Below are 27,930 nucleotides of genomic sequence, written 5' to 3' on the forward strand. Positions count from 1 at the left end.
TTTGAAGCAAGGGAAATGTTATCTGGAATAAAAGAATGAATCACATAATGCAGTTTTACGATTGACACACAGATATGAAGCTACAAACTGCTACATTACATTACGCGTTTTAATATAAGGAAAACAATAAATAATTAAAAAACTTATGAAATTTCGCGCTTTACAAGCTCACAGCCACTCTCACCCAGAGCCAATTTTGGGGAAAAGAATAAAAACTTTGTAGGCCAAACCAGAAATTTTCACAAATGAACATTGTCCTCACCTTTTGTACAACAACAAAATCCTCATTGCTTCAGCACCATTTGAATTGCATCTTTTTGAGCTTTCGTCAAACTCTGGTAATAACAGATGTTAAAACCATAATAAAGGTTCAAAGTGTAATATTTTACTTATATATTTTACTTATATATTCGATTGAGTCACTTAAGAGTTGGAATGGACCTGTAAAAGATGACTAAAAATTGCTCCATCACTATGAGCAAACTTCTTGAGAAAATCTACTATATAATTCACCAGATTAATCTGCAGACGCAATTGAATTGATGGTCAGTTGATACTCTCTGAAGGAATGATAGCATTCAGATATGATGTATTTTTTTCTAAACAAATACCTCATTAAGGGGGTCGGCGCCACTAAGAAGGTCATCATCGTCTCCATCATCCCCGTCCTAGTAAAACAAGTTAAGGGTTAAAATATGATGACCAAATTTTTAAGGAAATTGATGGATGGACAGATGGAGATAAAGAAAGAATAGCAGCATTTAACAAAAACCTCGTCGAAAGCCTTGGCCATCGCGTCAAGGTAATCATAGGATGGTCTACCACGAGGTATGACACTACTTGATAAAAGTACAGCTTCATCTGTCTCAACATCTCCTTCTTGAACTTCCTCCCAGTCACTATCCTGGCATCACGGATTTTGTGCAAGATTTAGAAAACCTATAGACTTGTCTTTATACAGTGCTTTAAGGACTATAATTACCTCATCGCCGCCAACTAAAACTTGCTCTTGAATTTCAATTAAGGTGTCCGCTAATGAAGCAAGAATCTATCAAGTCCATAAACATAAGTTCTGTTAGAAAAAATAGATAATGCTACTACTCAAGAATGTTAAATTACATATCAGCCAATAAAAACACACTTTGATTTAAAAAAATGCATCAAAAAAGTCTCAAACAAATGCTGAAACACAGATGAAAACACAAAGACTGGTAAAGAGATCAATTTATCACTCACTGGCGAGCAAGAATCGTCAACCCATGAATGAGTTTGTTGGCATATATTTCATGGCCAGTGTGCCATAAAATACAAAAAACAAATACACAGGCTGACATCAATTTTTGAAACCATCATATTGGGAACAGTAAAAATACCTTTCCAGGAAGAGGCACCAACGTCCATTGATCTGGAGCTATCTTAGCTTTTGAGCGTGTAGTTATCCCTGCAGTAGACTTCGAAATACCCACAAAATGAATTTTAAGTCATTGTTGGACTCTGCTTGCGGAAGAATCAACAAGTATAACCAACCTGAATTAGATGGCCTTGAACATTCAGTTTCCCCAATTCAACATGCTTTGTAGATAATAGTAAAGCCAAGGCAGTGGTGGTGACTTTAATTTGGTAAGCCCCCTGAATTTCCCCTGAATATTAGCATGTTTTTTTAGTACAGAGTAAATATACAAGCAGCTGTCAAGATGTAGCTCATGATGCACAACTCCCTAAGCAAACTACAAGAGAGATGAAGCAAGTAGAACAAAAACTCAATAATATGCTCAAAACAATGCAGTTAAACGTTTCTGCATAATGCCACTGAAGGACTAACAAGCCTGTATACTTGCCTTGCTGCTTTGTCCACTCAAACATTAAGTAAGCGAGGGAGTTAGGATGACCTTCCGCTGGAATTGAGACCAACAACTCAATAAATTGCTCAACGCGAGGAGCACTCATGTGGACCTACATAGCCATAGGGAAGCATCAAGTACTATGAGAAAAGGCAATTAAAACACCAAGATCTCCAATTCATTACCGAAAAACTTACAGATAATTCTGTAAAGGAAAGATATTTTACATCTTGTTTATCAAATCACTAATTTAAAAGCAAAGCAACAGCAGAGACATCGTAATATGTGATTGTTGTCAGAAGATATGCTGGCAAACGATTACTTAAATTTCAGTTTCTAGAAAAAACGAAAAGAGAAAAACAATTTTGTTTTGGTTCAGATCCTAAAGCATCCCAAATATAGTTCTACTCCTTACTTCCTTTAACATTTACCACCAGAAAGTGGCATGTCTATATATGCAAATTTAATTCATTGTGCGACCGAAACGAGACTACATAAATCAGCAGTTACCAGCCAAAAATGTATAGACAGATCCTCAAATAAGGACGAGAAAATCATACCAATCTGGCAAAAATAACCAACAAAGAGCTTCTTAACCCAGAAATTTTACAAGATTGCATGCGCCTCACAAGTGCAGCAACCAGGTCTCTGATATGTTGGGCCATTTGTGAAGGGAGATGCAGAATAAGTTGAAGGATATAGCTCCCAACAAAAAGTGCTCCAGAACTTTCTAAATCAGGATCCAGAAGCCTGCATGCAAGATCATAAACAATCAATCATTCAAGCCACATCGTAGATATGTCTATGATTCTGCAGCCCTCATTTTTCAATTTTTTAACTTGAGAAACAAGCCTAAAGCAACATATTCAAACCACAAGCAATTTCTTCAAGTTAATCATGAATAAACAGAGTGGAAGTTAAAGCAGGACAAGCTCAATATGATCCCTTCTAGCTGATCTTCTAACTTATGTAGCAATTATAGATGCCTCAGGTTCCCAATACCTGAAGAAACTAATACTCAAGAGCAGTATAGATGTGGTTAACTTCTTACCATCGGGTTGTACCCCCTCAGAGCCACACCCCCACCCCCCAGAAGAAAGAAAGAGCACATGAGAAGCATAAAGCTCCCATACATTTAAACGTTTACGGTAAAAGTATTACAGCAATCTAAAAGATTTCAGCTTTCACCTTCTAATCTTTTTTTTCATTCCTATCCTTCGGGCATTCCACTTATAACAGCAAAGTCGCATAGTCCTAAACAGATTAATCAACTTATGTTATGTATGTATCTTGATATGACATCTATACATCATGTTAAAGAGGAAAATCGAAGAGATTCATTGAGCAAAAAAAGATGATGGCAAGTGGCCGATGAGCTCTACCAGCCCCATATTACAAAATGAAGCATGATAACCAGACAACTTGAAATTCAACGGTTTAATAAGGCTCATGAAAAAAGGAAGAATGAGAACCCCACCTTGACGCCACATCAAGCAAACTTCTCATCGCGAATGCAGTATCACCTCCCCAAGCAAGCAATTCTTCTTTCCCCCCGGATATAAGAGCAGCTAAGCACTGTGTTGCATTCTGGACTCAAACAAACACCAATAGGTTACTTCTAACTTCTGAGCAAAGTAAGTGATCCTAACAGAAGTGAATGTTAGGATCGATTGCCAAGTAGAAAACAAAGTCCAAAAATGTAACCTGCATTTCACTATGATCATCACTTTGAAGGACTATACGAACAACAGGATCAAAAGAGACTTCATACACCGCCTTTACAATGTGAGTTGGGGCATTCTGAAATAAAAACATAATTGATATATAAGAACCTTTATAACAGAATATCTTCCAGTCAAAAAGGAAATATAGAATTTACATTAAGATGGTATTCACAGAGATCCTTATTTTACGTGGAACATCACCTTCAACAACATCGTCACGAGATCTAGTGAACCAGCAACTAAACCCTCTGGCTGCTGATGTGGCTGAAAGATGCCGACAACAATCAGACACTACAACTAATATAAACGTTCTGTAATAATCTAATTCCTAAAAATACATGCATACTTTATTTAGAATGGGCCCAATATAAGGTAAAACTCGAGAAACCAGTGGGTGCATACAACCGGGAGCATTTTTTATTGCCTGCAAGCAAAAGGGAAATTGGAGGTCAATTTACATTATAAGAGAAGATAAATATAACTAAAAGTACTTGAGCAAACTACGTCACAGAACAGAAATCTTTAAATTCAATAAGATAACTGTATGAAAAGTGAGAATTCATCTGAAAGGAAAACATTATATATAACATAATCACACACACACACATATAAAGGCTCATTATGGATGTCCAGTTACTTCAAACCACAAACATATGTTGCTCATTAACCTGAGCCCAAGGAAAGGAGATAGGTTCAAAGACAGAAATAACTTTTACAAATGCAGTTAATAGTCCAAGTTCTCCTGGTTTTGGCGCGACATTGCATGATAGTTTTATTTTCTTACACCTGCCAATCAAAATCATATGGAAGCAGAAACAGGAACGGTACTACTTGTCGATGTTCCGTTTTGATCGAACATCAATCGACTACCAATCCAATTTTTGGCTAAAATTGAGAGGAGACTTTGCTAGAGCAATACCAAAGATTTAACTAGCACACTAAGACACTGGGTGACTTTAACAGTTCAGCCTGTCATCTAAAATTATCCAAAGATTATCCTATGATTGTTGTTGTGATACTAATATTGTCTCTCTTTTTGCCCCTTTTGTCTTTTTGTTTTTTTGAGCCGAGGGTCTTTCGGAAACAGCCTCTCTACTCCTTCGGGGTAGGGATAAGGTCTGCGTACACACTACCCTCCCCAGACCCCATTAGTGGGATTTTACTGGGTTGTTGTTGTTGTTGTTGCCTGTCATCTAAAATTAACCTAGCTGACAGTGAGCTCCCATCTATAAACTGTATCACGCATACAGTAACATGCCAATTTCAATTTTCTGGTGAAGAACATATAACATTGTTACATTAGATTTTTGTAATCAAAGAAAAGCCTTTCAATTACTACCTCCAGAACCTCAAGAGCATCAATGCTGACGAAAGGGTCCACAACATTCGAAGCCCACATATTCAGGATAATAGGAGAGAGAACTGGCTCAGTAGATACTGCGAACTCAGGGCCTACAAAAGCAAAAATATGTTAGAAACTTCACACAAAGAGAGCTTCGAAAATTTTAGGAGGATACTCCACTAAAAAGTTTTTAAACTCCAAAGCAATACTGCGTGCTAAGTTGAACTCATACTGTCGTATATTCTTCTAACCTGCTTTTACAGTCTCCTGCAGTGTTTCAAGCACTAGATGCATAGTTTCATCAGAAGCCTGTGGAGCAGACACTCAACCTTAGCTTCAACAACAGTGAGGAAAAAATAGACAATAAGGAGGAAGTTTACTTTCATAGTTACTTACATGCTTAAGAAGATCTGTGAGTGATGAAAATAAATCCAAGAAATGAGGACGGAGAACCTCTTTATTTGTATCAGGTAAAAGTTGAGAAAGTGCTCTACATGCCCCTACTTTTACAGGTGGAGGCCTATATGTAGTTAATCATCATTAATAACCAAGTTCTTTATTTTTCATTGATAGAAGAATTAAGTACTAAATTAGGTTCTCACATATCCATGCTAAGTGCCTTGATGGCTGCATATAGGAAGTGTTCAATTAGACCCTGGCTGACCTGAACAAACAAGTTAATTGTGAGCCATATAGTTGCATAGCAAAAGAAAAGATAAAGTCTTAACTATGTTGATGGGAATTACAAAGATAATTACCATGGAGGAGAACTTAGCAATGGAAGAGAACATACGGGCATATAAGAAGGGATATTCATTTACCCCTGCAAATACCACGAGAGCACTATTTTATTAGAGATATCTCAACATCTACCTTAGTGCGCATCTATACTATATCCAATACAGCAAACCAGCAAACCTCACACATGTATCTCCATACCATGTAACCTAAAATTCAATTTGATCTACAAAACCAGATTTACCTGTTGCCATGTCTTCTGAAAGAATTTGTTCTAAAGTATTTCCTAAACTGACTTTAGTGATTTCAGGGACCTGAGAGGAAAATCCAACAAATAAGTAATTACTACAATATACACAGCAACATGAATCTTTCAGCCACAGAACTCTCTTTTATTTTTTAAGTTAACAAGCAGAAAGTCAGGAAATCACCATTTAAAGTATTATAAGTAACACGAACCTCAGCTTCAAGTAATTGTTCAGACACTGAAGCCAAAGCAAAAAGTGTGGCCTCCCTCATCTGCCAAAAGTAAGAGAATCAGGGGGCATCGTGCAAGAGTGTTACTCGTAAAATGCTTATATTGGTTTAGCAGGAGGAATATGGAGCATTAAAAACCAATATTTTCCATATCGTGTGCAGTATGGAACGCAATTCTTGCTGCTGACAATCTTAGGGAATTAAGAAGGATTGTGGTGAGATGGTGCCATTGATGTGTAACAAGAGTGGCGAGGATACAGATCATCTCTCACTACAATGCAGGATTGCTACTCTCTGAACCCTGTTCTCTCATTAGTTGGGTATGCATGAGGACAATGTTGCCAATTGTGTACTGAAGGGTACAGAGAATAGGAAAAGAATTTGGGAGACAACTCCGCCGTGTCTTTTCTAGAAATTACACAATGAGAGTATTAGGAGGTGTTGTATTGAGCAGGATACGGGGAGTAAAGAAAGGTCATTTTTCTTGAATCACATATCTGGTGTAAAGACATTTTTCATTTTGTAACAGTTGAATAGGTCTGATAGAATAAAACCCCACACCCATATTTTAATATACTTCTAGAGACTATCTTGGTGTACTATGGATGAAATCATTTGACTTTACTAAACAAGATCAACCAATAGATTATAAGACTTCAAACTTTTCGTTCATAAAATGCAAATTATATGACTGATGTTGTAATTAAAAATAGATCACAATGAGCAAGTTAGAGTACTATTCACAGTTCGACAGAAGGTTGCTGATCCTAAATTGCTTGTCAGATTACTTCTTTACATTATTACTCCTCAACTAGATTCTTCATTTACCTTAAGTTACTTATGATGGATCTTTCAAAACTCAGGCTGGAAGTAGAGCATACTCATGCTAGAGGCATTCACATATATAATACCCATACCAAAGACCATGTATAGCATAGAGCATTGAGAATACAGTTGAATTAGCTAATTAGCATCAAAGCTGTCAAAACATAGTCTTTTCCACTTACTTTCCACCAGCCCGAAGCACCAGATGCTTTTTCTTGCTGAGACTCACTAAATCGCGCCTTCGCTGAGTCAATGATAGCATGAATTCCCTGTGTACCACAAGAACTAATGACTTCTTCCAGCAAAAGGGCACCTGGAATGAGTGTTTCATATCAAGTAAAGTACAGAATACAGCAATCCGACTGCATAGATACATCATGCGTAGAGTTGGCATAAGAGGCCTGAAACTCAACAATCAAATTGCACTAGATCAAAATCAAGAAGAAAGAAAGCACAGCCAGCAGTTAAGGTGCCCAAAACTGAGAAAACAACCCCCAAAATTCCTTTTTTTATTTGTTAGCATGAGCTTAAATTTTCTAACTTTAATACAAGAAAACAACTTAAATCTGAATATCTGATCCTTAAGTTTTCTATATGCAAACGGTCGACATTGAAATGAGAAACCTCCTCGTCGAGGAAAGTGAAACTGGCCTGCTTTACATCACTAGCACAAATTTGGTCTTGAGGGTAGGAAAAGTCAAACCCTCAACCACTTAAAAATATTGTCATATACTCATATATTAGTCAGTAAATTAGCATCATAATATTCAACCTTGCGTACCAGACCACTGAAACACTAAGAGAGATAAACCAGTCTCTCATGGGGAAGCAGCTGCTAGAGTTCATGAATTAAATAAGTTCGCATTGTACATCCATGTACTTCTTGTGGTTAACTGTGCTTTGCATAAAGCTGTGAACTGATGACATTATTTAACCTTTAACTAAGTACAAGAATATGATGGCAAAAAATACCATTCAAAGATGAAAAGTAAACGATATGTTTGGATAACATAAAACACAATTACCTACCCAAACACACTAAAACACTAAACCTTCTAAATAAAATCTCATGTGTCTGACAATAGTTACCCTTGATGCAATACTATGTTAATGATCCTAAGTGTGAAATAAATTGTACTTCCTACCCACACAAAGAGAGAAACAGAGAGACCTCAGGGGTGTGTGAAAAAGGGGGGAAAGTTAGCACCTAGAAACCACTTACCAGAAGCACGACAGCTGTAAGTATTATCATCCTCATCAGCAACATATTGATTGGCATCAATAGACCAGGTGTGAATCTGCGATCCAAATCGAAAGACAAGATAAACACAGACGGCATATGGAAACTTTTTTTGTAGCTATAATTAAATAAGGCATATAAAAACAAATAAAAAGTTGTGATCAAATAGCAAACACAGAAGGTGGAAAAAAATAGCAAACATAGAAGTAGATGCATTGATTCCATGTGAAGGGAGATTAGTAAAAATAAAAATACTGCAGAGTTGAAAGCAGACACAAAATCCTGCTATTAATAATCAGCACGACTGAAAAACAAGCTGCCATATATACTGAACCTTATATATATCTCCTGCAGTTTGGCAGACATGGAGCCTGTTCCTTCATCCCTCTGAAGGTGCAGTGGGTAATACCAAGAATTAGAAGACATCTGAGATGGGCGAGGATATGCGTAAAAAACTCCGATACATCTTTTCCGGCATCAATAGAACTGATTGTAGAAAACCTTAACTTCAAAGTACCTTTATGGGTCGAATCAATTTCTTGGGTGGAGGAAGTTGGCTGGAAAAGTGACCGAGAAGGTGATCGGAGAAGAGGAGAAGATCATCGGAAAGTTTCTCAGAACTCGAAGAGTCTCATTAATGAGAGACAAATAGCACCTTCGAGTTCCAAGGCAACGGAAATTATGAGATCGGAGGCGCGTGAGATACGTGTGCCAAGAATTTTTAATAACTTAAATTCGAGTTTGGGGATGGGCCACGCGTCGATTAAAGGGAAGAATCAGGTGTTATTTAATAAATGTGGGCCCTCAAATATTTCTAATGCAAACAAGGCAGGTTACAATAACGGGCTGAAGGGCTCTTATATTTCAAAACAAAATTCAGACCCAAAAGAGGGTTTTAATCAGAAAAAAATGGGCCAGAAAGTTTGTTATAGAGTAAAAGTGGTCGACCCATGTATCCAAAACCCCTTTTTAATGCGGGAGATCTAGAATTATCCAATTCCTTCGACCCTTTAGTTGTTGAAGTTGAGGCGATAAAAACAAAAACATTTTCTCCAGATAGGAAGGTCATGGAAGATATTCAGCAAGAAGAAGACCCAAACGAGAGATTCTGGGCAATTGAAATGGTAAGCAACTCAGAGAGGAAAGAAGATAAGAATCTGGGGAATCTTCTACCTGAGGAAAATACCCCAAGCATCAATGGAGATATGGTGGAGAATCTGAAGAATAATTTTTCCAATAGCGAACAAGAAATTGACGAAGCTTTGCTTAACTATGAAGAGAGACTGGAAGTTGAAGAAGAAGCAGAAGTTGATGAAGCCCAGGATATTTTGATGTTGCCATGGTATGAGAATCAGGCGTTGAATATCAAGCAGAAGTTAATGCAATTGCAAGCATCGGTCTGGGTAAAAAGAAACATGACAAAAATTAGCAAGCAATTGGGGATAAAGACAGAAGACATTGGGGAAAAGCTTATGGAGCTCCTTATGAGGATCGATAGTGAAAGACCAAAAAAATCTTCTTCATCTGCTTCAGTGAGTACTGTTTCTCCCAGCAAAAAATGTGAAAGGGAACTGAAATTACTAGAGTTTGGAGTGGGCTTTGGAGGCGATACATCTAAAGGGGGGAGAGGAAAGGGAAGGAGAGCATTTCCAGTTGATCTATGAATTTGAAAATAATATGTTGGAATGTGAGGGGTGTTAACAAGTTAGAAAAAAAAGAGCTGGTCAAATTAGTGTTAGGTAAATGGAAGGCTGATATTGTGTGCTTGACAGAAACAAAAATGAAAAAGATAAATCTAGATTGCATCAGACTGATTGGTGGATCAAGGTGGACTGAGTGGATTGAAATGGAAGCACAGGGTAACAGTGGTGGGATTGTTATATTCTGGGATAAAAGAAGATGGAAATGTTTGGAGCACATTAAGGGTCAACATTCGGTCACAATCTTACTAGAAGAAGAAAAATCTGGATACCAATATGCTTTTACGGGAGTTTATGGTCCTTGTGATAGGAAAGAAAGGAAAGGCTTATGGAAGGAACTGGCTGCAATTAATGGAATTATGGCACAACTGTGGGCAGTGGGGGGAGATTTTAATGTAATTAGGTTTGAAGAGGAGAAGAGGGGAAGAGCCAAGAACACAAGAGCTATGAGAGTTCTCAAAATTTATTCATGATCTCTCTTTGATTGATCTCCCACTTCATGGAGGTTCTTATACTTGGTTTAGAGGGAAAAACAGTCAGAGTGCTTCCAGGATTGACAGATTCTTATTATCTGAAGATTGGGATGAACATTTTAAATTTGTAAAACAGAGGGTTCTTCCTAGAACTACTTCAGATCATTGCCCAATTTTATTAGAATGTGGACACTGGAGAAAAGGAAAAGGGTACTTTAAATTTGAAAATATGTGGATGGAGCATAAAGGGTTCTTAGAACTAATTGACAACTGGTGGAAATCTTACAATCTTCAAGGTGATCCTGATGTTGTTCTTGCAAAGAAATTTAGACTTTTGAAAGGTGATTTAAAAAAATGGAATAAAGAGGTTTTTGGTAAATTGGAGGATAGGAAAGATAAGGCATTGGCCAGACTGGAAGAAATTGATCACGGTATGGGATTTGATCAGGATGATGAAAATGATTCAGAAAGAAATTCTATCATGATGGAGCTGGAGGAATTGGCAAAAGCTGAGGAGATCTCATGGAGACAAAAGTCCAGATGCATATGGCTTAAGCAAGGGGATAAAAACACTAAGTTTTTTCAGAGACAAGCCAATGCCCATAAGAGATTCAATTGTATTGACAAGATAGAAATTGATGGAGAGTTGGTGGATGATGATAACAGAATCAAATCACATATTCAGAAATTCTATGAGAAATTGTTCAACGAAACTGAAGAATGGAGGCCAAGATGGGAAGATGATACTTTGATGACTCTTTCTGATGATGACAAGGAGTGGCTGCAGAGACCTTTTTCTATGGAAGAGTTGGAAAATGTTATTAAATCATTCAGAGACATAAAGCACCAGGACCTGATGGCTTCAATCTTTATTTCTTCCAAAAGTGCTGGAATACAGTTAAGAATGATGTGTGGCAAACTGTGGAGGCTTTTTATAAAAAAGGTTCCTTTATCAGAAGTATGAATTCTACTTTCATTGCATTGATCCCCAAGAAAAAGGGAGCTATAGAGGTGAAAGATTTTAGACCTATTAGTCTGTTGGGAAGTGTATATAAGATCATTGCAAAACTGCTGGCAGAAAGACTTAAATTGGTAATTGATAAAGTAGTATCAAATAGCCAGAATGCATTTATTAAGGGCAGGCAAATAATAGATGCTGCTATGATTGCTAATGAGAGTGTTGATTATCTGTTGAGAATGGAGAAAAGAGGTGTTGCTTGCAAATTGGATCTTGAGAAAGCTTATGACCATGTGAATTGGTCTTGTCTGTTAAATATTCTAAGGCAAATGAACTTTGGAGACAGATGGATTGACTGGATCAAGTACTGTGTATCTAACGCGAGTTTTTCTGTGTTAATAAATGGAAATCCCCAGGGTTATTTTAGATCTCAAAGGGGTTTGAGACAAGGGGACCCTTTGTCCCCATATTTGTTCACTTTGGTGATGGAAGTTTTTAGTAGGATGTTAATGAAGGCAGAAAAATTGGGATGGATTAAAGGGATGCATTTTGGCAGATTTGGTGATAATAGAGTCACAGTTTCTCATATTTTATATGTTGATGACACCCTTCTCTTTTGTGAAGCAGAGAAAGAGCAAATTCTATACCTAAAAGGAGTTCTGCAAGTTTTTGAAGCAGTGACTGGATTAAGAACTAATCTGGCCAAAAGTAGTCTATTTAGCATTAATGCTGATGATACAGTTGAGAAGTTGGCTGCTATCTTGGGTTGTAAGGTTGAGAGATTTCCAACAGTATATCTTGGGCTACCTCTGGGTGCTAGAAAAAATGATCAGAACATGTGGCAAGGGGTTTTGGATAGATGTGCAAATAAGTTGGTTCCCTGGAAGAAGCAATATTTATCTATGGGAGGTAGAGTCACATTGATAAAAAGTGTGTTAGATGGAATGCCAACCTACTTGATGTCCCTCTTTGCTATACCTGTAGCAGTGGAGAAAAAGATAAACACCGTGAGGAATAATTTTCTATGGGATGGCAATGCTACTAAAAAGAAAATGCATTTAGTCAAATGGCAAGTGGTGTTAAATGATAAAGAAGGGGGTGGTTTGGGGATAAGGAATTTGAAAGCCCGCAATAAGAGCCTACTTTTTAAATGGTTATGGAGATTTACTCATGAAGGGGATAAGGTATGGAAGAAGCTGATCAGTGCTATTTATGGAATCAAGACTGATTGGAGACCTTCCTCTTTACATTTGAATGCAAAAGGAGGTATCTGGAAGTGTATTAGTAAACTTTGGGAAGAATTTCTGAAATATACAAAGCTGGAAGTTGGGAATGGACAAAGAATTAGATTCTGGACAGATTTATGGATAGGGGAGGAATGCTTGAAATCTAAGTATCCTTCTCTATTCAATTACTCCCTTAATAAAGGAGGTGTGATTGCTGATTTTTTCACAGGATCAGGTTGGCAAGTGGAGCTCAGAAGAAACCTGAACGATTGGGAGATAGAAGACTATTGTTTCTTACTTCAGCAGCTTGACTCGGTCTCAATTAATCATAGTAAGATGGATGCACTGATCTGGGCAGAAGAAAAGGATAAAAAGTTTTCAGTCAGAAGTTGTTACAATATGCTGATTAAGCAGTCAAGAAACAGGGTTAATAATTGGCCATGGAAGATGATATGGAAGACAAAAGCTGCAGCTAAGGTGGCATGCTTTGGTTGGATAGCATCTTGGGAAGCATGTTTGACACAAGACAATTTGCAAAAAAGAGGATTTAATCTTAGCAATAGATGCTATTTGTGTGAAGGAGATCAAGAATCAGTGAATCATATTCTGCTTCATTGTAGAATTGCTAGACAATGCTGGGATTTATTCTTAAACATCTGTGGAATCTCTTGGGTAATGCCACCGACTATTAGGAGCTTGTTGGAAGAGTGGCATAGTCAAAGAGTACCTAGAAGACTGAAGCAAATATGGAGAACCATCCCATTATGCATCTTCTGGACTTTATGGCTGGAAAGGAGCCGGGATTGTTTTGAAGGACATTTTTTTTTTGATAAGGTTTGTTTTGAAGGACATAGGGAGCACATTTTTAGAATTAGAAACAAATGTATTCACGACTTGTTTTATTGGTGTAAAAGTAGTGTATCAATGGAACATCAAAAGTTTTTAGAGTTTCTGGATTTACTAGGAGGCCTATAGGATATGGCTGTTTTGGGGTGTTTTCTGTAACTTTTTGTACCATCTTGGTACCTTATGAATAAAACTTTTACCTTATCAAAAAAAAAAAAAAAAAAAAATGTCACTAGCTAGAGAGTGCAGAGAATGAAGAAGCAGCTCACAAAATTTGGAACAGATCAGAAGTGCAAGAGTCTGTTAAATTTAGATGTTTACAATCTTTAACATTTTGGTGCAACTTGAATAATATAAATCACTTCGACACACTCATGACTTCCTTAACTCCACACACTTTGGAAAGACAACCATATCACCAGCACTTGGTGTTGTCTCAGTGAATACTGAATAGAGTATATTTATCAAATAACAACCACCCAGTGTATTCCCACAAGTGAGGTCTGGGGAGGGTAGGATGTACGCAGCCTTACCCCTACCCCGGAAGGGCAGAGATTGTTTCCGGTAGACCCTCGGCTAGAGAAAAGATGGAAGAAGCATTGATAGCAAGTAACAACAATACAGGATAATTAGAAAACTAAATCCAAGATAGCAAAAGAGAAAGATGAAAGAAGTACTGATAGCAAGTAATAATAGTGCAAGATATGTAGTGATAGCAAATTAAGGGAGTACTTATGGCAAGTAATAGCAGTACAAGATATATGGTACTAGCAAACTAAGGATAAAAGTGATACCATACTAACACTAATAATATTGCACTAAGGAAGACAACGGGAAACGCTCGACTACCTATATATATATAAAAATCTATAAGACAGCCTTGTAGTTGGTCATCTAAAATAAAACAAGAACTTCATTACATGAATAACATATGAAATGCAAACACAATTTTTTTTAATGATAGCATGATGAGGATAAGAAAGAAGACAACCAAGAAACTGGTAATCGTGACGTCCTAAAACCTAATTCAACCTTGGTAAGGAAGAAAGAACTTTTATAAGTGCTCTGTTAGCATCCCCTCACTTAGATGTCCACTGTCTACTGAAAGAACTCATACCAATATTTTTCCCCTCTAATTGCTGTTAAATAGTTTTCCATAATCAATGTAGACAAAGCATGAAATCAAGTCAAACCCCAAGTTTTAAATAACCAATAAAACAAAGAAATTGCATCTTTAAGTCAAAGCATAAGATACCAAGAGGATCACAAGGGAAATACTCTAGGATGCACAGGCACCATGACCACATTGTTCTTGGGTGAGTGACACACCATCTCCGCCACCTCCCCCAGTTTGGAAATTAGAAGCCAAAAGGCCACAAAACCCACAGTAAGTAGCGTCTACTTCCATAACAAACAATAGCTCCAAAACTTAGCATGTTTAAAATTCAGATACACTCGTTAAAAGGTTAATCATCTAATTTGTTAAGGTTATTCAAGCATTCTTTGATCAGAGGTTTTGACTGATGATTATTTCTTTTTTAGCATGCCGAGATAAGTTAAAGATAAGTGTTTTCTCGTTCTTTTACGCCATTATAAACCAGATCTGCACAATCATAGCTTGAAAAAGGAGACTATTATTACCTGTTGATCTGTTGTCTGCATAAAGGCAATAGTATAGTAAACCAACTCCTTTACATTGCTCCCCACTACCTACAATGATATCTCCAACTGTGAACCGTCATCAACCATTATTATAAATAAGAATGCACAGACAACTAAAGAAAGTTATGCAACACACCTTTACAAATTTGGGGCTGCCCAAAATAGTCAATAGAAACTCAAACAACTGCAAGACCACAAGAAAAAATGTTTTACTCATTTAGATAAAGCTAAAACAAAAGAAAGCACAAGATAAGAATCACCAATTTAAGAATCAAACAAATAATTTGAAGATCAAATTACGGTTCTGCTTACATATGAAAGAGGAAAAAGAAGATTTAATTTTCCATAGTCAAAGAACATAACCTTAACAATTCAAATTGTTCAGATACAAGTTGCGCCTGAAATCTAAAAGTCTGAAACTTTTGTTTTTACTAAAGCCAGACAGAGGTGGATCTAGGATTTCTATAACATGGGTGGACCATTTAAGAAAGGAGGGAAAAAAGTAGTAAGTGGGAATTGATCCTTGCTCCTTTAGGTGAATAACTCAACAATCAACCAAGTGCACCATTTAATTTCTTTGGAGCATGGGTGCCAGCATATAATATTAGATCGATTTTAGAAACTAGGTAAATTAGGTTTAAATCCTCCCCTGAAGCCAGAAATCATTTAAATGAGCTTTGACTAGTGATTATTAGATTACAACAGAGCTCGGTCTCTTTTACCTGGATGATGAATGATTCAAGACTTTGTTCTGCACCATCAGAATCATATCTCCCATCATAAGGATCTTCTATTCCTTCGATCGATGATCGTGTATACACTCCTAGAGATGATACAAATGACTGCCACAATGGCCCCATAAAAACTGAAATGAAGTAGGATAACAAAAAATAATAGATAGAAATGTCAGCATATTTTACCATCTATGCTTGGCAATATCACTTTAACATAGAATATAAAGGAGTAACCTAGTCCTGGAGAATAGATGAGGATAACAACAACAACAACAACACAGTGTAATTCCACAAGTGGGGTCTAGGGAGGGTAGGATGTACGCAGCCTTACCCCTACCCTGGAAGGGCATAGAGACTGTTTCTGATAGACCCTCGGCTAAAGAAAGGAGAATAGATGAGGATACTAACCCCTAAATTGACTTTCCATGAGGCTTGGGAAGTTCTGGAGGAACTGATTCAAGCACTTTATAACCTATACGTAACGAGGGGAAGTTATAATCTATGACACAAAGTATGAAATACAGCATCATATAATTTTGACAAAAAAAAAAATCAACCTCCATCCTGATGCTCCAATCATCAGGGTCTTCAGATTGCACTGGATGTTCCAGAATAGAAGAGAATTGTTTAATCCAAGATTGAAGCATAGGTGACATCATTGCAGTCGTCTCCGTCTTAACACAAAGGATAACCAATGATGATATAATAACTCAATGTTATAAGCTTCAAATATTTTTCGCAGAACGAAAATACCTTATACACACCGCTCATAGCCCCCAGCATTGAGGTACAAGCATAAACTATTGAAAGAGCCTTCATGCGCAGAGGTTTCTCGTAGATCTGCACAAAAACAGAGGAACCTGAAGAGCAGTGCTTTCTGGGTGACACAAGAGAAGCAAAAGAATTAAAGAAATTACTAACCACTACCATTTGTCAGAGACTTAAGATATCTCCTTCTACAAATTCATGTTAAGATATCTACTTCAAAGAACAGCCAAAGGAAAGCCACAGTAAACTAAATTAACCTGAGGTGATGAAACAATTGCGTGCAAGCAGGGAAACAAAACAGGAACAAGTTTTGGAACCATCATATCATCCAAATCCGCCGATACAAGAGCTAAGCACCTCAAAGCTCCATGAACTGCACAATTTGAACATCACGTCTAAATTAGTTTTAAACAGTCAGCAAAACAAGGGTACCAACCAGTAAGTTGCATGACAATTCAAATGACTAAAACAAGGTTATTACAAACAGCAAAGAAAAGGGTGCCAACCAGTAAGTTGCATGACAATTCAGATGACCAAAACAAGTTGATTACAATCCCTTAACTTCATGATAAAGTGAAGCAAATGACTCACCAGCATTCATGTTTGTTTGGTCAGAGATACACTTCATTAGTGACGGTAAAAGGTCAGGCCAGTCTTCTGGCCAATCATAATGGGCAATAGATGCCACAGCCATACCAATGGCCGTGCAGATCTTTCTATGAGGATCATCGAGCAACGGCAACAGCAGGCCACGTATAGCTACCTGATAAAACTCACAGAATTACACCACGGATCTGTACAGAGAAAGTGAAAAAACAGAGCTTCCCTAAACACCTGAGATGTAATCCCAAAGATACTATACGATCTAGATCCTCATAAAGTAGGTGATGCAGGAAGGAAGTTTGACTTACTGCGATCCTGAATATCACCAAATCAATATTTTCAATACATTTTAGGTTCAAGCATGAGCCCTATCTCTTTCTCAATCTAGCTAGAGGTTTCTTCCTTTTTGAATCGATAACTTTTATAAACAAGATGACACTGAGTAAATATCCTACTGTTATATCGATCTAAACTTTGATTTTCTCACACTCCAACCATAAGTTGTTATTACATTGATTACCATAGTTCCTGAAGTTCTACAAAAGAAAACGGTATGATCGCAAAGGTTACCCCACTCAATCTTTATCTTTCTACCAAAAATAGTAGAGACTCAAGCCAAGTTTTCTCAAAGGTTAAAACTGCATTGCACAACATACATGCCTTTTAAGAAAGAAGAAAAAGCGATTTTTTAAGGTCTTAACCTGAAAGATACCTACAAAGCCTACAGTCGCCTCTCAATTATTGGTCCCTACAAGAATCAGAAGGGGGCGCAGTCAGTGCAAATATGCAAAAACATCTACGGCATCTGAAGGGGGTGTAGACAGTGCAAACTAACGGAAAAGACTCTGTCTGTACTGCTCTGTTCGTCTTATTCTAAACCCCGAACTGCCTCTACAGAAAATTAGAGAATATATCATGATGATCCAGAACAAACTAATCAGTGGTTCTACATTTAATAGCACAAACTAACCAAAAGAGCAAAAGGTTAATTACAGTGACATTAAGTTAATCCCATATATTAAAGATCCGCAAAATGTCTTAAAATTTTAATTTCAAAGAGGCAATAATGTTGTTAAGAAAATTGTAAAACATTTAGCAGATGAAACAGAAATCCAAGGACAAGGGAAACAGGAAGAGCGACCTTTTCATCACTTGAAACAACAGGATGCTCAAAACCCTCCTCGTCTTCCTGCCAGTGTTTCTTTATAAACTGCTTTAGAATAACAGCAGCTAGGTAAAAGCAAGTTAAGCTTACAAGGCCAAAAGGAAGCAAAAAAGACAATCAACGAAATCGACATGCATAAGCTTAGTCCATCATGGATTATCACATTGGTACAACTTGAAAGGAAAGAAAAGAAGATAATATATATTTCTGTAATAAGAACAGGATATTTGACGTAATCCCAAAGATAGCTCTCTCCTTGCCGCAATTCTACACAATGCGCTTCCGAAACCTTCAAGAGAAGACAGAATTGACAAAGATTAAAGTTTCTCCTGTCTTTAGAAAAATTGTCAAAGAAATTAAATAAATTCATGAAGAATCCTTCAATATCTAAACCCAGCCACGTTTATAGATCAGCAAAATTCACACACATGGCAGAAGTTTAGTTCTGGACATGTAATCTTTGGCAGTAGTCAAGACTTAATGGATTGTTATACATGTTCGTAGATAAGTAATACTTCGTGCTTTGACGATTTCTCCTCTCTCTTTTTTCTCACTTGGAAAATATGCTATCAAGAAAGATAAGTTCACTCGTCCAAGCTGTAAAGAGAAAAATAATATTAAAAGTTACTAGGTTACTATAAAACAATGGCCAGATTTGACTAAAACGTATTAATAGTGTACAAACAAGATATTTGACCAAGTTCCTCACAATGCAATAACCAGCACATCAACACATTCTTTTTGCTCTTTCTTTAAAAAACTCTGAATTTCAGTCTTGGGATTTGAAACTTATAACTGCTCCTATCTTTCTTCAAGTTTCTAAATTCCGACAAAAGCCATATATGTCATGTTAAATGTCCATATCCACTATGTATCTTGACAGTCTGCAAGTAGCAAAATACTGTAATATTGTAAATGTCCAAACCTTGACATGCATTAATTTTAAAAATTATAACAGAGGAATTTTGGAAAGAAAATCTTTATAAAACGAGGGGGCCATGGCGCCTAAATCTATAAGTAGTTCCATCTTTGTGACCTCCATTATCCAACAAATCTGTATAAAGAGATCTCCCTAGACCAAAGAAAGTAGGGGATAATAAAGAAATCTGTATAAAGAGAGTAGCACCATACCCTCTAACACTAAATTGGTCAATCACATTCAAACTAACATTAGGAGTATATCTCCCTAGACCAAATATATCTCCAACACTGCACACGAACCCCTCCTTTCAAAATACACTACACAGCAGCTTCTCTCCTTCAAACACTGGTAGCACCTCTTCATTCCGGCACCAGACGCCGGCTCCCGGTAAGTACTTACATTCCGCAGTTCATATCTTTAACATGAAGCAAAAAGTGTCATCCCTCTGATGTATCATTTTCAGTTACAAACTAAATTGCTGGAAGGTGGGAAAGTATGCTTCTTGTACTGCTCCAGATTCAGACAGAAAGGAAAATTCATGAAAGATTTTCCAAGTGCATTTCAACTGTCTGGACATTGAAATATCGTTAACCAATCTCAAAATCACCCAATAAACGGAGTCAATCGAATAGCAAAAGTAGCCATCTCTGACTTCAGTTTCACCTTTTAGGATCTCTAAGACAAGGTTTAATTTTGATCGACCGTAAGAGTACCTTAACTTTGACATCAGCAGTTAATTTCTACTTGAACTTAGTATTTCACACTTCAACACTATTCAAACAGCACATTATGCAAAATCAAAACTTTTTAAGAGAATAAAGCCCTATAAGCATCTCCGTAGCAACTCAAATACAAAAGGGTACCTCAAATCTTTGACATGAACAGTTAGCTTCTAAACTCTTTTTCTGTTTTGATAACCAAGAAACCTCCGAGGTCCAGTAACGCACGGTTTGAAAGTTGGTGTATAATGGGTCTGCCCTTCTAGTCTTCTCTGCTTAAATACCAGGCTTTTGTTTGCGACACAGTTCAAACCCATGATGTGTCCCCTATCCACACATCACGTATTACACTCTTACCATTAGACCAAAACCTTGCCCTCCAGTAAGTTTTTAAACTTGAAGTCAAGAATTTGTACTTTAACACCATCCCAACTGACACATTCTCCAAAAACTTCCAAATAGAAACTCATAGAAACTACTCCACAATCAAAACTTTCCATACATAAGAGACATTTAAGCATCTTCCAAGCAACTCAAACTCAAAAATTAATCACCCCTGCTAAGTTTTTAGCATGGCTGCACCCAACACATCTATTTATTGAAATAAAACACAACAGAACAAATATAAAGGACATAAGTTTACTACGGAAAGTTCAAAGGGAAACCTACTTATCCAGATGCAATTAATCCTTGCTTGTAAATCACACAGTTTTTTCATGCATACTTCCGTGATATAGCCATTCCCCATTCATGTGGGGGATTGTTGAGGTTTTATTTTTAAGATGTAATATTCTTAAAATGAGGGTGAATGGGAAATGGAGGGAAAATGAAATTTTGAGTAAAATTTTAAGTTTCCCCCTCTTAACAATGAGACATTGTCCCATATTGGAAGTGGAAGACATTTTTGGTGGGTATATATATAATTGCTCTTCTTGTAGCTCTTAAAGAGTTAAGAAGAAAGCAAGCCTCGCGCCGTCGTCGTCGTCGCTCGCTCGGCTCGGCTTCGGCTACGGCTACGGCTACGGCTTCGGCTTCGGCTTCGGATTTGGATTTGGATTTGGATTTGGTCAAATGATCGATTGATTGATTAATTTTTTGGACCAAATTTATTTGTTAATAGTAAATATTAACGTAAGATTATCCGTATTTGTAACGGATATTTTCCAATCCGTGTATTGATAATTTGGCAGCCGGATAATGGTCTTCCCACCATGAAGTGCTTGCTCCACAAATATGTAATGCTTGATCCACCATGAAGGGTGGACGTTTGGTCTTGCACTCCTTCTTGGCTGCTATATATATGAGCAGCAAATGTTGAAGAAAGATAAACAATACTCAACTCAACATACAATTCGCTCAACAAATTGGCTATACATTGCACTCCTTCCTCTCAGAACTTCCATACGTTTTTCTGAGTATATACTCCTTTGTTCTGCATTGTTTTTTAACTTCAAACAAAGCAACTGTAAGTGTGATTTGCTACCGAACTTTGTGTTCGCCGAAACACTGGGGTTTGAAGTACCGCTACACCAGTGTGTTATTCGTTCTATCCTGGGAGGAAATAATCCATTACCTTGGGTACTAGGAGGGGATTAAATTCCTTAAGGAAACACTGTGAATTCAGTGGGCTCGAATTTATTATTATTGTTTCATTACGTTAACTTATATTTTGCAGAATTAATATTTACAAATACAGCAATATTGACCGGGAATAACAATCTTAAGGAATTTAATATTTATTTCTGTACTTGTGTTATTCTTATTATTCTGCAAACTAAAACCTTTGTGGTTTATGTACTCCCGTTTTGGAGAGTTAAGCCTTCGTGGCGTTTTGTTGGATATTAAAATCTACGTGATTTTTACTCCAGTTTGAAAACGTGTATTAAACGTTTGTTTGTGTCATTCTTTTACAGAAAAGATGATGACTGAAAACGAAAACCAAGCTGTTCCGATGGCGACTGCCAACGCAACGACAAGCCGAACACCGGCGTTGGCACCGGCAGAAAAACCCGAAAAATTTTTCGGGATTGATTTCAAACGCTGGCAGCAGAAGATGTTCTTCTACTTAACTACGTTATGTCTACAGAAGTTCATCAAGGAAGATGTTCCTTATCTGCCGGATAAAACTCCAGATAATGAACGCTTTCTCGTGATTGAAGCGTGGAAGCATTCTGATTTTTTATGCAAGAATTATATTTTTAGCGGACTGGATGATAATCTGTATAATGTATACAGTAGCATGGAGACATCCAAAGAATTGTGGAATGCGCTTGAAAAGAAATATAAGACTGAAGATGCCGGGATGAAGAAATTCGTTGCCGCAAAATTTCTGGACTACAAAATGATAGATAGCAAGTCTGTTATTACTCAAGTCCAGGAATTGCAAGTGATTATTCATGATCTACTTGCTGAAGGTCTTGTAATCAACGAAGCATTCCAAGTAGCAGCAATGATTGAGAAGTTGCCTCCGTTGTGGAAGGACTTCAAAAAATTATTTGAAACACAAACGAAAGGAAATGTCCCTTGAAGATCTCATTGTTCGGTTGAGAATCGAAGAGGACAATAAAGCTGCTGAAAGGAGAGGCCGTGGAAATTCAACAATAATGGGAGCAAATATTGTTGAAGCTAACAAAAAGAGGAAGAAGGCTTCTGGTCCGAAATACAACCCAAGCAAGAAGCGGTTCAGTGGAAACTGCTACAACTGTGGGAAAACCGGACACAAATCTACGGAGTGTCGTGCTCCGAAGAAAGACAAGAAAAGGGGTCAAGCAAACATGGTAGTAAACCATGATGATGTTGATAACTTGTGTGCCATGCTCTCTGAATGTAACTTGGTGGGAAATCCTAAACTGTGGTGGTTTGATTCAGGAGCCACTCGCCATGTTTGTGCAGTTAGAGAGACTTTTGCTACCTATGCTCTTGCTGAACCCGGAGAGACAGTTTATATGGGAAATGCTTCAACAGCAAAAGTTGAAGGATATGGGAAGGTATTTCTAAAAATGACTTCTGGCAAGGTCATGACTTTGAACAATGTCCTTCATGTTCCCGAAATGAGAAAGAATTTAGTCTCTACTGGACTTCTTGTTAAGCACGGTTTTAAGTGCGTTTTTGTATCCAACAAGGTTGTAATTAGTAAGAATGGAATATTTGTGGGAAAAGGTTACCTCACCGAGGGCCTTTTCAATCTAAATGTAATGGTTGTTGAAAATAATAATAATATTTCAGCTTCTTCTTACTTACTTGAGTCAAATGATTTATGGCATGTACGTTTGGGTCATGTCAATTATAAAACCTTGCGGAAAATGATTAACTTGGAAGTACTGCCCAAGTTTGAATGCGAAAAATCAAAATGTCAAATATGTGTGGAATGTAAGTATGTTAAACATCCTTATAAGTCAGTTGAAAGGAATTCAAATCCTTTAGACTTAATTCACACAGATATTTGTGACATGAAGTCAATACCATCTCGCGGTGGAAAGAAGTATTTCATAACTTTTATTGACGATGGTACTCGATATTGCTATGTTTACTTACTGAATAGTAAAGATGAAGCAATAGACGCATTCAGGCAATACAAAAATGAAGTTGAAACGCAACTTAACAAGAAAGTAAAAATGATAAGAAGTGATAGGGGTGGTGAATATGAATCTCCTTTTGAAGAAATATGTTTAGAATATGGAATTATTCATCAAACAACAGCCCCTTACACGCCCCAATCTAATGGGATTGCGGAAAGAAAGAATCGCACATTAAAGGAGATGATGAATGCGTTGTTGATAAGTTCTGGTTTGCCACAGAACTTGTGGGGGAAGCCATTCTTACGGCTAATCGAATATTAAATCGAGTGCCCCATAGCAAAACACAATCCATTCCTTATGAACAATGGAAAGGAAGGAAGCCCAACTTGAATTATTTTAAAGTGTGGGGGTGTTTGGCAAAAGTGCAAGTTCCTAAACCCAAAAGGGTAAAGATAGGACCGAAAACCGTTGATTGTGTTTTCATAGGATATGCGACAAATAGTAAAGCATATCGATTTCTGGTTCATAAATCAGAAAATCCCGACATTCATAATAATACGGTTATAGAATCAGATAATGCTGAGTTTTGTGAAAATATATATCCGTATAAAAAGGAATGTGAGTCATTTGGTGAAGGATCTAAACGACCTCGGGAAGAAACAAAAGAAAGTACATGTAATCAGGAGAATCCAAGACGTAGTAAACGTCAAAGAACGTCTACTTCATTTGGACCAGATTTTGTGACTTTCTTATTGGAGAATGAGCCTCAAACATTTAAAGAAGCTATGACTTCTTCGGAATCATTGTTTTGGAAAGAGGCAGTCAATAGTGAAATAGAATCCATATTGAACAACCATACATGGGAATTGGTTGATCTTCCTCCTGGAAATAAACCTTTGGGTTCTAAATGGATTTTTAAGAGAAAAATCAAAGATGATGGCACTATTGATAAATTCAAGGCAAGGCTCGTAGTCAAATGGTATAGACAACGAGAAGGTCTAGACTACTTTGATACATACTCTCCAGTTACAAGAATTACGTCCATACGGATGTTAGTAGCATTAGCTGCAGTGTATGGTCTTGAAATTCATCAAATGGATGTTAAAACGGCCTTCTTAAATGGAGAGTTGGAGGAAGAAATTTACATGGAACAACCTGAAGGGTTTGTGGTTCCAGGTAAAGAAAAGAAGGTATGTAGACTTGTTAAGTCTCTTTACGGACTAAAACAAACACCCAAACAATGGCATGCGAAATTTGACCAAACAATGTTGTCAAATGGTTTTAAGATAAATGAATGTGATAAATGCGTGTACATTAAAAATGTTCCAAATCACATAGTCATTGTTTGCCTATATGTGGATGATATGTTGATAATGAGTAATGACATTGCCAACATAAATGCTACTAAGCGTATGCTCAATAGCAAGTTTGATATGAAAGACTTGGGAGTTGCTGATTTAATTCTGGGAATTAAGATCAATAAGACTCCTCAAGGTCTGGCATTGTCACAATCTCATTATATTAAGACAGTACTTGAAAAATTCAAGCACTTGGGCTTTAAAGTTGCAAAGACTCCAATTGACGTGAATCTTGCATTAGCAAAGAACAAAGGCCAAAGCATATCACAATTGGATTATGCTCGTGTATTGGGATGCTTAATGTATATCATGAATTGTACACGACCAGACATAGCTTGTGCTATAAGTAAACTGAGTCGATATACGAGCAATCCAGGCCAATCTCATTGGATGGCAATGAAACGAGTTTTGGGATATTTAGAACATACCCAGAACTTTGAATTGCACTACAGTAATTTCCCTGCGGTGATTGAGGGATACTGTGATGCAAATTGGATCACCGGTTCAACTGATTCTAAGTCCACGAGTGGATATGTATTCACTATTGGTGGAGGAGCAGTATCTTGGAAGTCGTCCAAACAAACATGTATTGCCCGCTCTACAATGGAGGCTGAATTCATAGCCTTAGATAAAGCCGGTGAAGAAGCTGAATGGCTCCGGAATTTCTTGGAAGACAATCCATTTTGGCCCAAACCGTTGGCACCAATATGCATACATTGTGATAGTCAAGCGGCAATTGGAAGGGCTGGGAGCGTCATGTATAACGGTAAATCTCGTCATATACGACGAAGACATAAAACCGTTAGGCAATTACTCTCTAGAGGAATTATCACAATTGACTATGTAAAGTCAAGTGATAATGTGTCGGATCCACTTACAAAAGGCCTAACTAGAGAGGTAGTTGAGAAATCATCAAGGGGAATGGGGCTATGGCCGAGAACAAGTCAGTGTGGCGGTAACTCTACCTAGAAGACTGGAGATCCCAAGATCTAGGTTCAAAGAGATCAAACAAAGTCATTAATGACGGTTCAACATCGTCAAATAAAATTTTAGTCCATTCTCGTGATGAGACAATGTTCAGTACCAAGGATAAAGCATTAAGGCTTTTTAATGATTTCTAAATTTGATACGGGGTATATCAAATAGTGTATCTACAGGATGACACGTTTAGGAATTACCTATTTAAGTGTGAAGTGTGAGCCGCTTCAAGGAGAACTTTGTAAGGCCAGTTCTCTACGCACTTATGAAACCAGGCGGTGTTCATGGCTGAAACGAACACAACAATGAGAACCAAAGACGGTTAAGGGTTGATTGTGTGACTTATGGTTGTCTAGGTATACACCAAAGATCGACGGTTCAAAGATATCAAATCTACCGATTGACCGAGTATATCCGACATAAGTTTACTACGGAAAGTTCAAAGGGAAACCTACTTATCCAGATGCAATTAATCCTTGCTTGTAAATCACACAGTTTTTTCATGCATACTTCCGTGATATAGCCATTCCCCATTCATGTGGGGGATTGTTGAGGTTTTATTTTTAAGATGTAATATTCTTAAAATGAGGGTGAATGGGAAATGGAGGGAAAATGAAATTTTGAGTAAAATTTTAAGTTTCCCCTCTTAACAATAAGACATTGTCCCATATTGGAAGTGGAAGACATTTTTGGTGGGTATATATATAATTGCTCTTCTTGTAGCTCTTAAAGAGTTAAGAAGAAAGCAAGCCTCGCGCCGTCGTCGTCGTCGCTCGCTCGGCTTCGGCTACGGCTACGGCTTCGGCTACGGCTTCGGATTCGGATTTGGATTTGGATTTGGATTTGGTCAAATGATCGATTGATTGATTAATTTTTTGGACCAAATTTATTTGTTAATAGTAAATATTAACGTAAGATTATCCGTATTTGTAACGGATATTTTTCAATCCGTGTATTGATAATTTGGCAGCCGGATAATGGTCTTCCCACCATGAAGTGCTTGCTCCACAAATATGTAATGCTTGATCCACCATGAAGGGTGGACGTTTGGTCTTGCACTCCTTCTTGGCTGCTATATATATGAGCAGCAAATGTTGAAGAAAGATAAACAATACTCAACTCAACATACAATTCGCTCAACAAATTGGCTATACATTGCACTCCTTCCTCTCAGAACTTCCATACGTTTTTCTGAGTATATACTCCTTCGTTCTGCATTGTTTTTTAACTTCAAACAAAGCAACTGTAAGTGTGATTTGCTACCGAACTTTGTGTTCGCCGAAACACTGGGGTTTGAAGTACCGCTACACCAGTGTGTTATTCGTTCTATCCTGGGAGGAAATAATCCATTACCTTGGGTACTAGGAGGGGATTAAATTCCTTAAGGAAACACTGTGAATTCAGTGGGCTCGAATTTATTATTATTGTTTCATTACGTTAACTTATATTTTGCAGAATTAATATTTACAAATACAGCAATATTGACCGGGAATAACAGTAGCATGCATGCACCCCACACATCGATTTATCAAATAAACATAACATATAAAGAATTCATATAGTTGATGCCAACTAACTTGTGATAATTTCTATTAATAACCGTTACAGTAAATTGAAGGGAGTAAAAAAATATCCAAACTTTACATAAATTACAGACCTTTAAGCACAACTTCCAAGCAACTCAAACACAAAAATTGACCAATCCCACTAACTCTTTAGCAATATAAAAAAATCATATAGCTGACGCCAACTAAATTGTGATCGATTATACATTAAAATCAGTTAAAGTAAAAATGAAGGGTAAAATAAAAAAAGATAAATTACCAGGTTGAAGGGTGGCTTGTTGAAGAGAAGTTTCAGCAAAAGAACGGACTTGTTGATTTGGGTCAAGAGTTGCATTTAAACAGTTGATAAGCCATTGTTGATCTTGATCCATTGAATTTATAACACACTTAATTCTCTGCCGTTTGAAGGGTTTTTTGCTATATGTGTGTGTGTTGCTGTGAGTGTGTGTGTGTGTGTGTTGGAAATGAAGAATGAGACAACTTCACACTTTCTTGGGGCAAATGGGAGGGAATTTGGGTTTTTGTAATGTGGGGGTGTTTATATGTCT

At 37.3% G+C, this 27,930-nt stretch overlaps 1 protein-coding gene across 4 annotated transcripts; it reads right to left on the minus strand.

Annotated features, from left to right (window-relative positions):
- Positions 1-27,894, minus strand: LOC107808188 (uncharacterized). Of its 4 annotated transcripts, none has more exons than XM_075247035.1 (34): positions 27,642-27,894; positions 18,550-18,611; positions 18,299-18,391; positions 17,146-17,317; positions 16,812-16,927; positions 16,540-16,626; positions 16,344-16,460; positions 16,195-16,258; positions 15,775-15,917; positions 15,189-15,236; positions 15,032-15,100; positions 8,170-8,245; positions 7,130-7,260; positions 6,105-6,164; positions 5,890-5,959; positions 5,666-5,730; positions 5,510-5,571; positions 5,304-5,427; positions 5,159-5,216; positions 4,905-5,017; positions 3,912-3,989; positions 3,767-3,829; positions 3,546-3,641; positions 3,319-3,428; positions 3,030-3,095; positions 2,402-2,591; positions 1,839-1,953; positions 1,528-1,640; positions 1,374-1,451; positions 983-1,048; positions 773-904; positions 612-668; positions 442-522; positions 1-335 (listed from the first exon to the last, which is right to left on the minus strand). In XM_075247035.1, the coding sequence occupies exons 1-34, from the start codon at positions 27,751-27,753 to the stop codon at positions 285-287; spliced, it is 3,138 nt and encodes a 1,045-aa protein (XP_075103136.1). In that variant the 5' UTR covers positions 27,754-27,894; the 3' UTR covers positions 1-284. The 4 variants fall into 4 exon arrangements, with proteins under 4 accessions (XP_075103136.1, XP_075103135.1, XP_075103138.1 ...); XM_075247034.1 differs by having other exon boundaries at positions 18,299-18,387; positions 18,543-18,611; XM_075247037.1 differs by lacking the exon at positions 3,030-3,095 and having other exon boundaries at positions 27,642-27,893.
- Positions 27,895-27,930: the final 36 nt, after the last annotated feature.

This window comes from Nicotiana tabacum, chromosome 24 (assembly GCF_000715075.1).
Source record: "Nicotiana tabacum cultivar K326 chromosome 24, ASM71507v2, whole genome shotgun sequence".
Lineage (NCBI taxonomy): Eukaryota > Viridiplantae > Streptophyta > Magnoliopsida > Solanales > Solanaceae > Nicotiana > Nicotiana tabacum.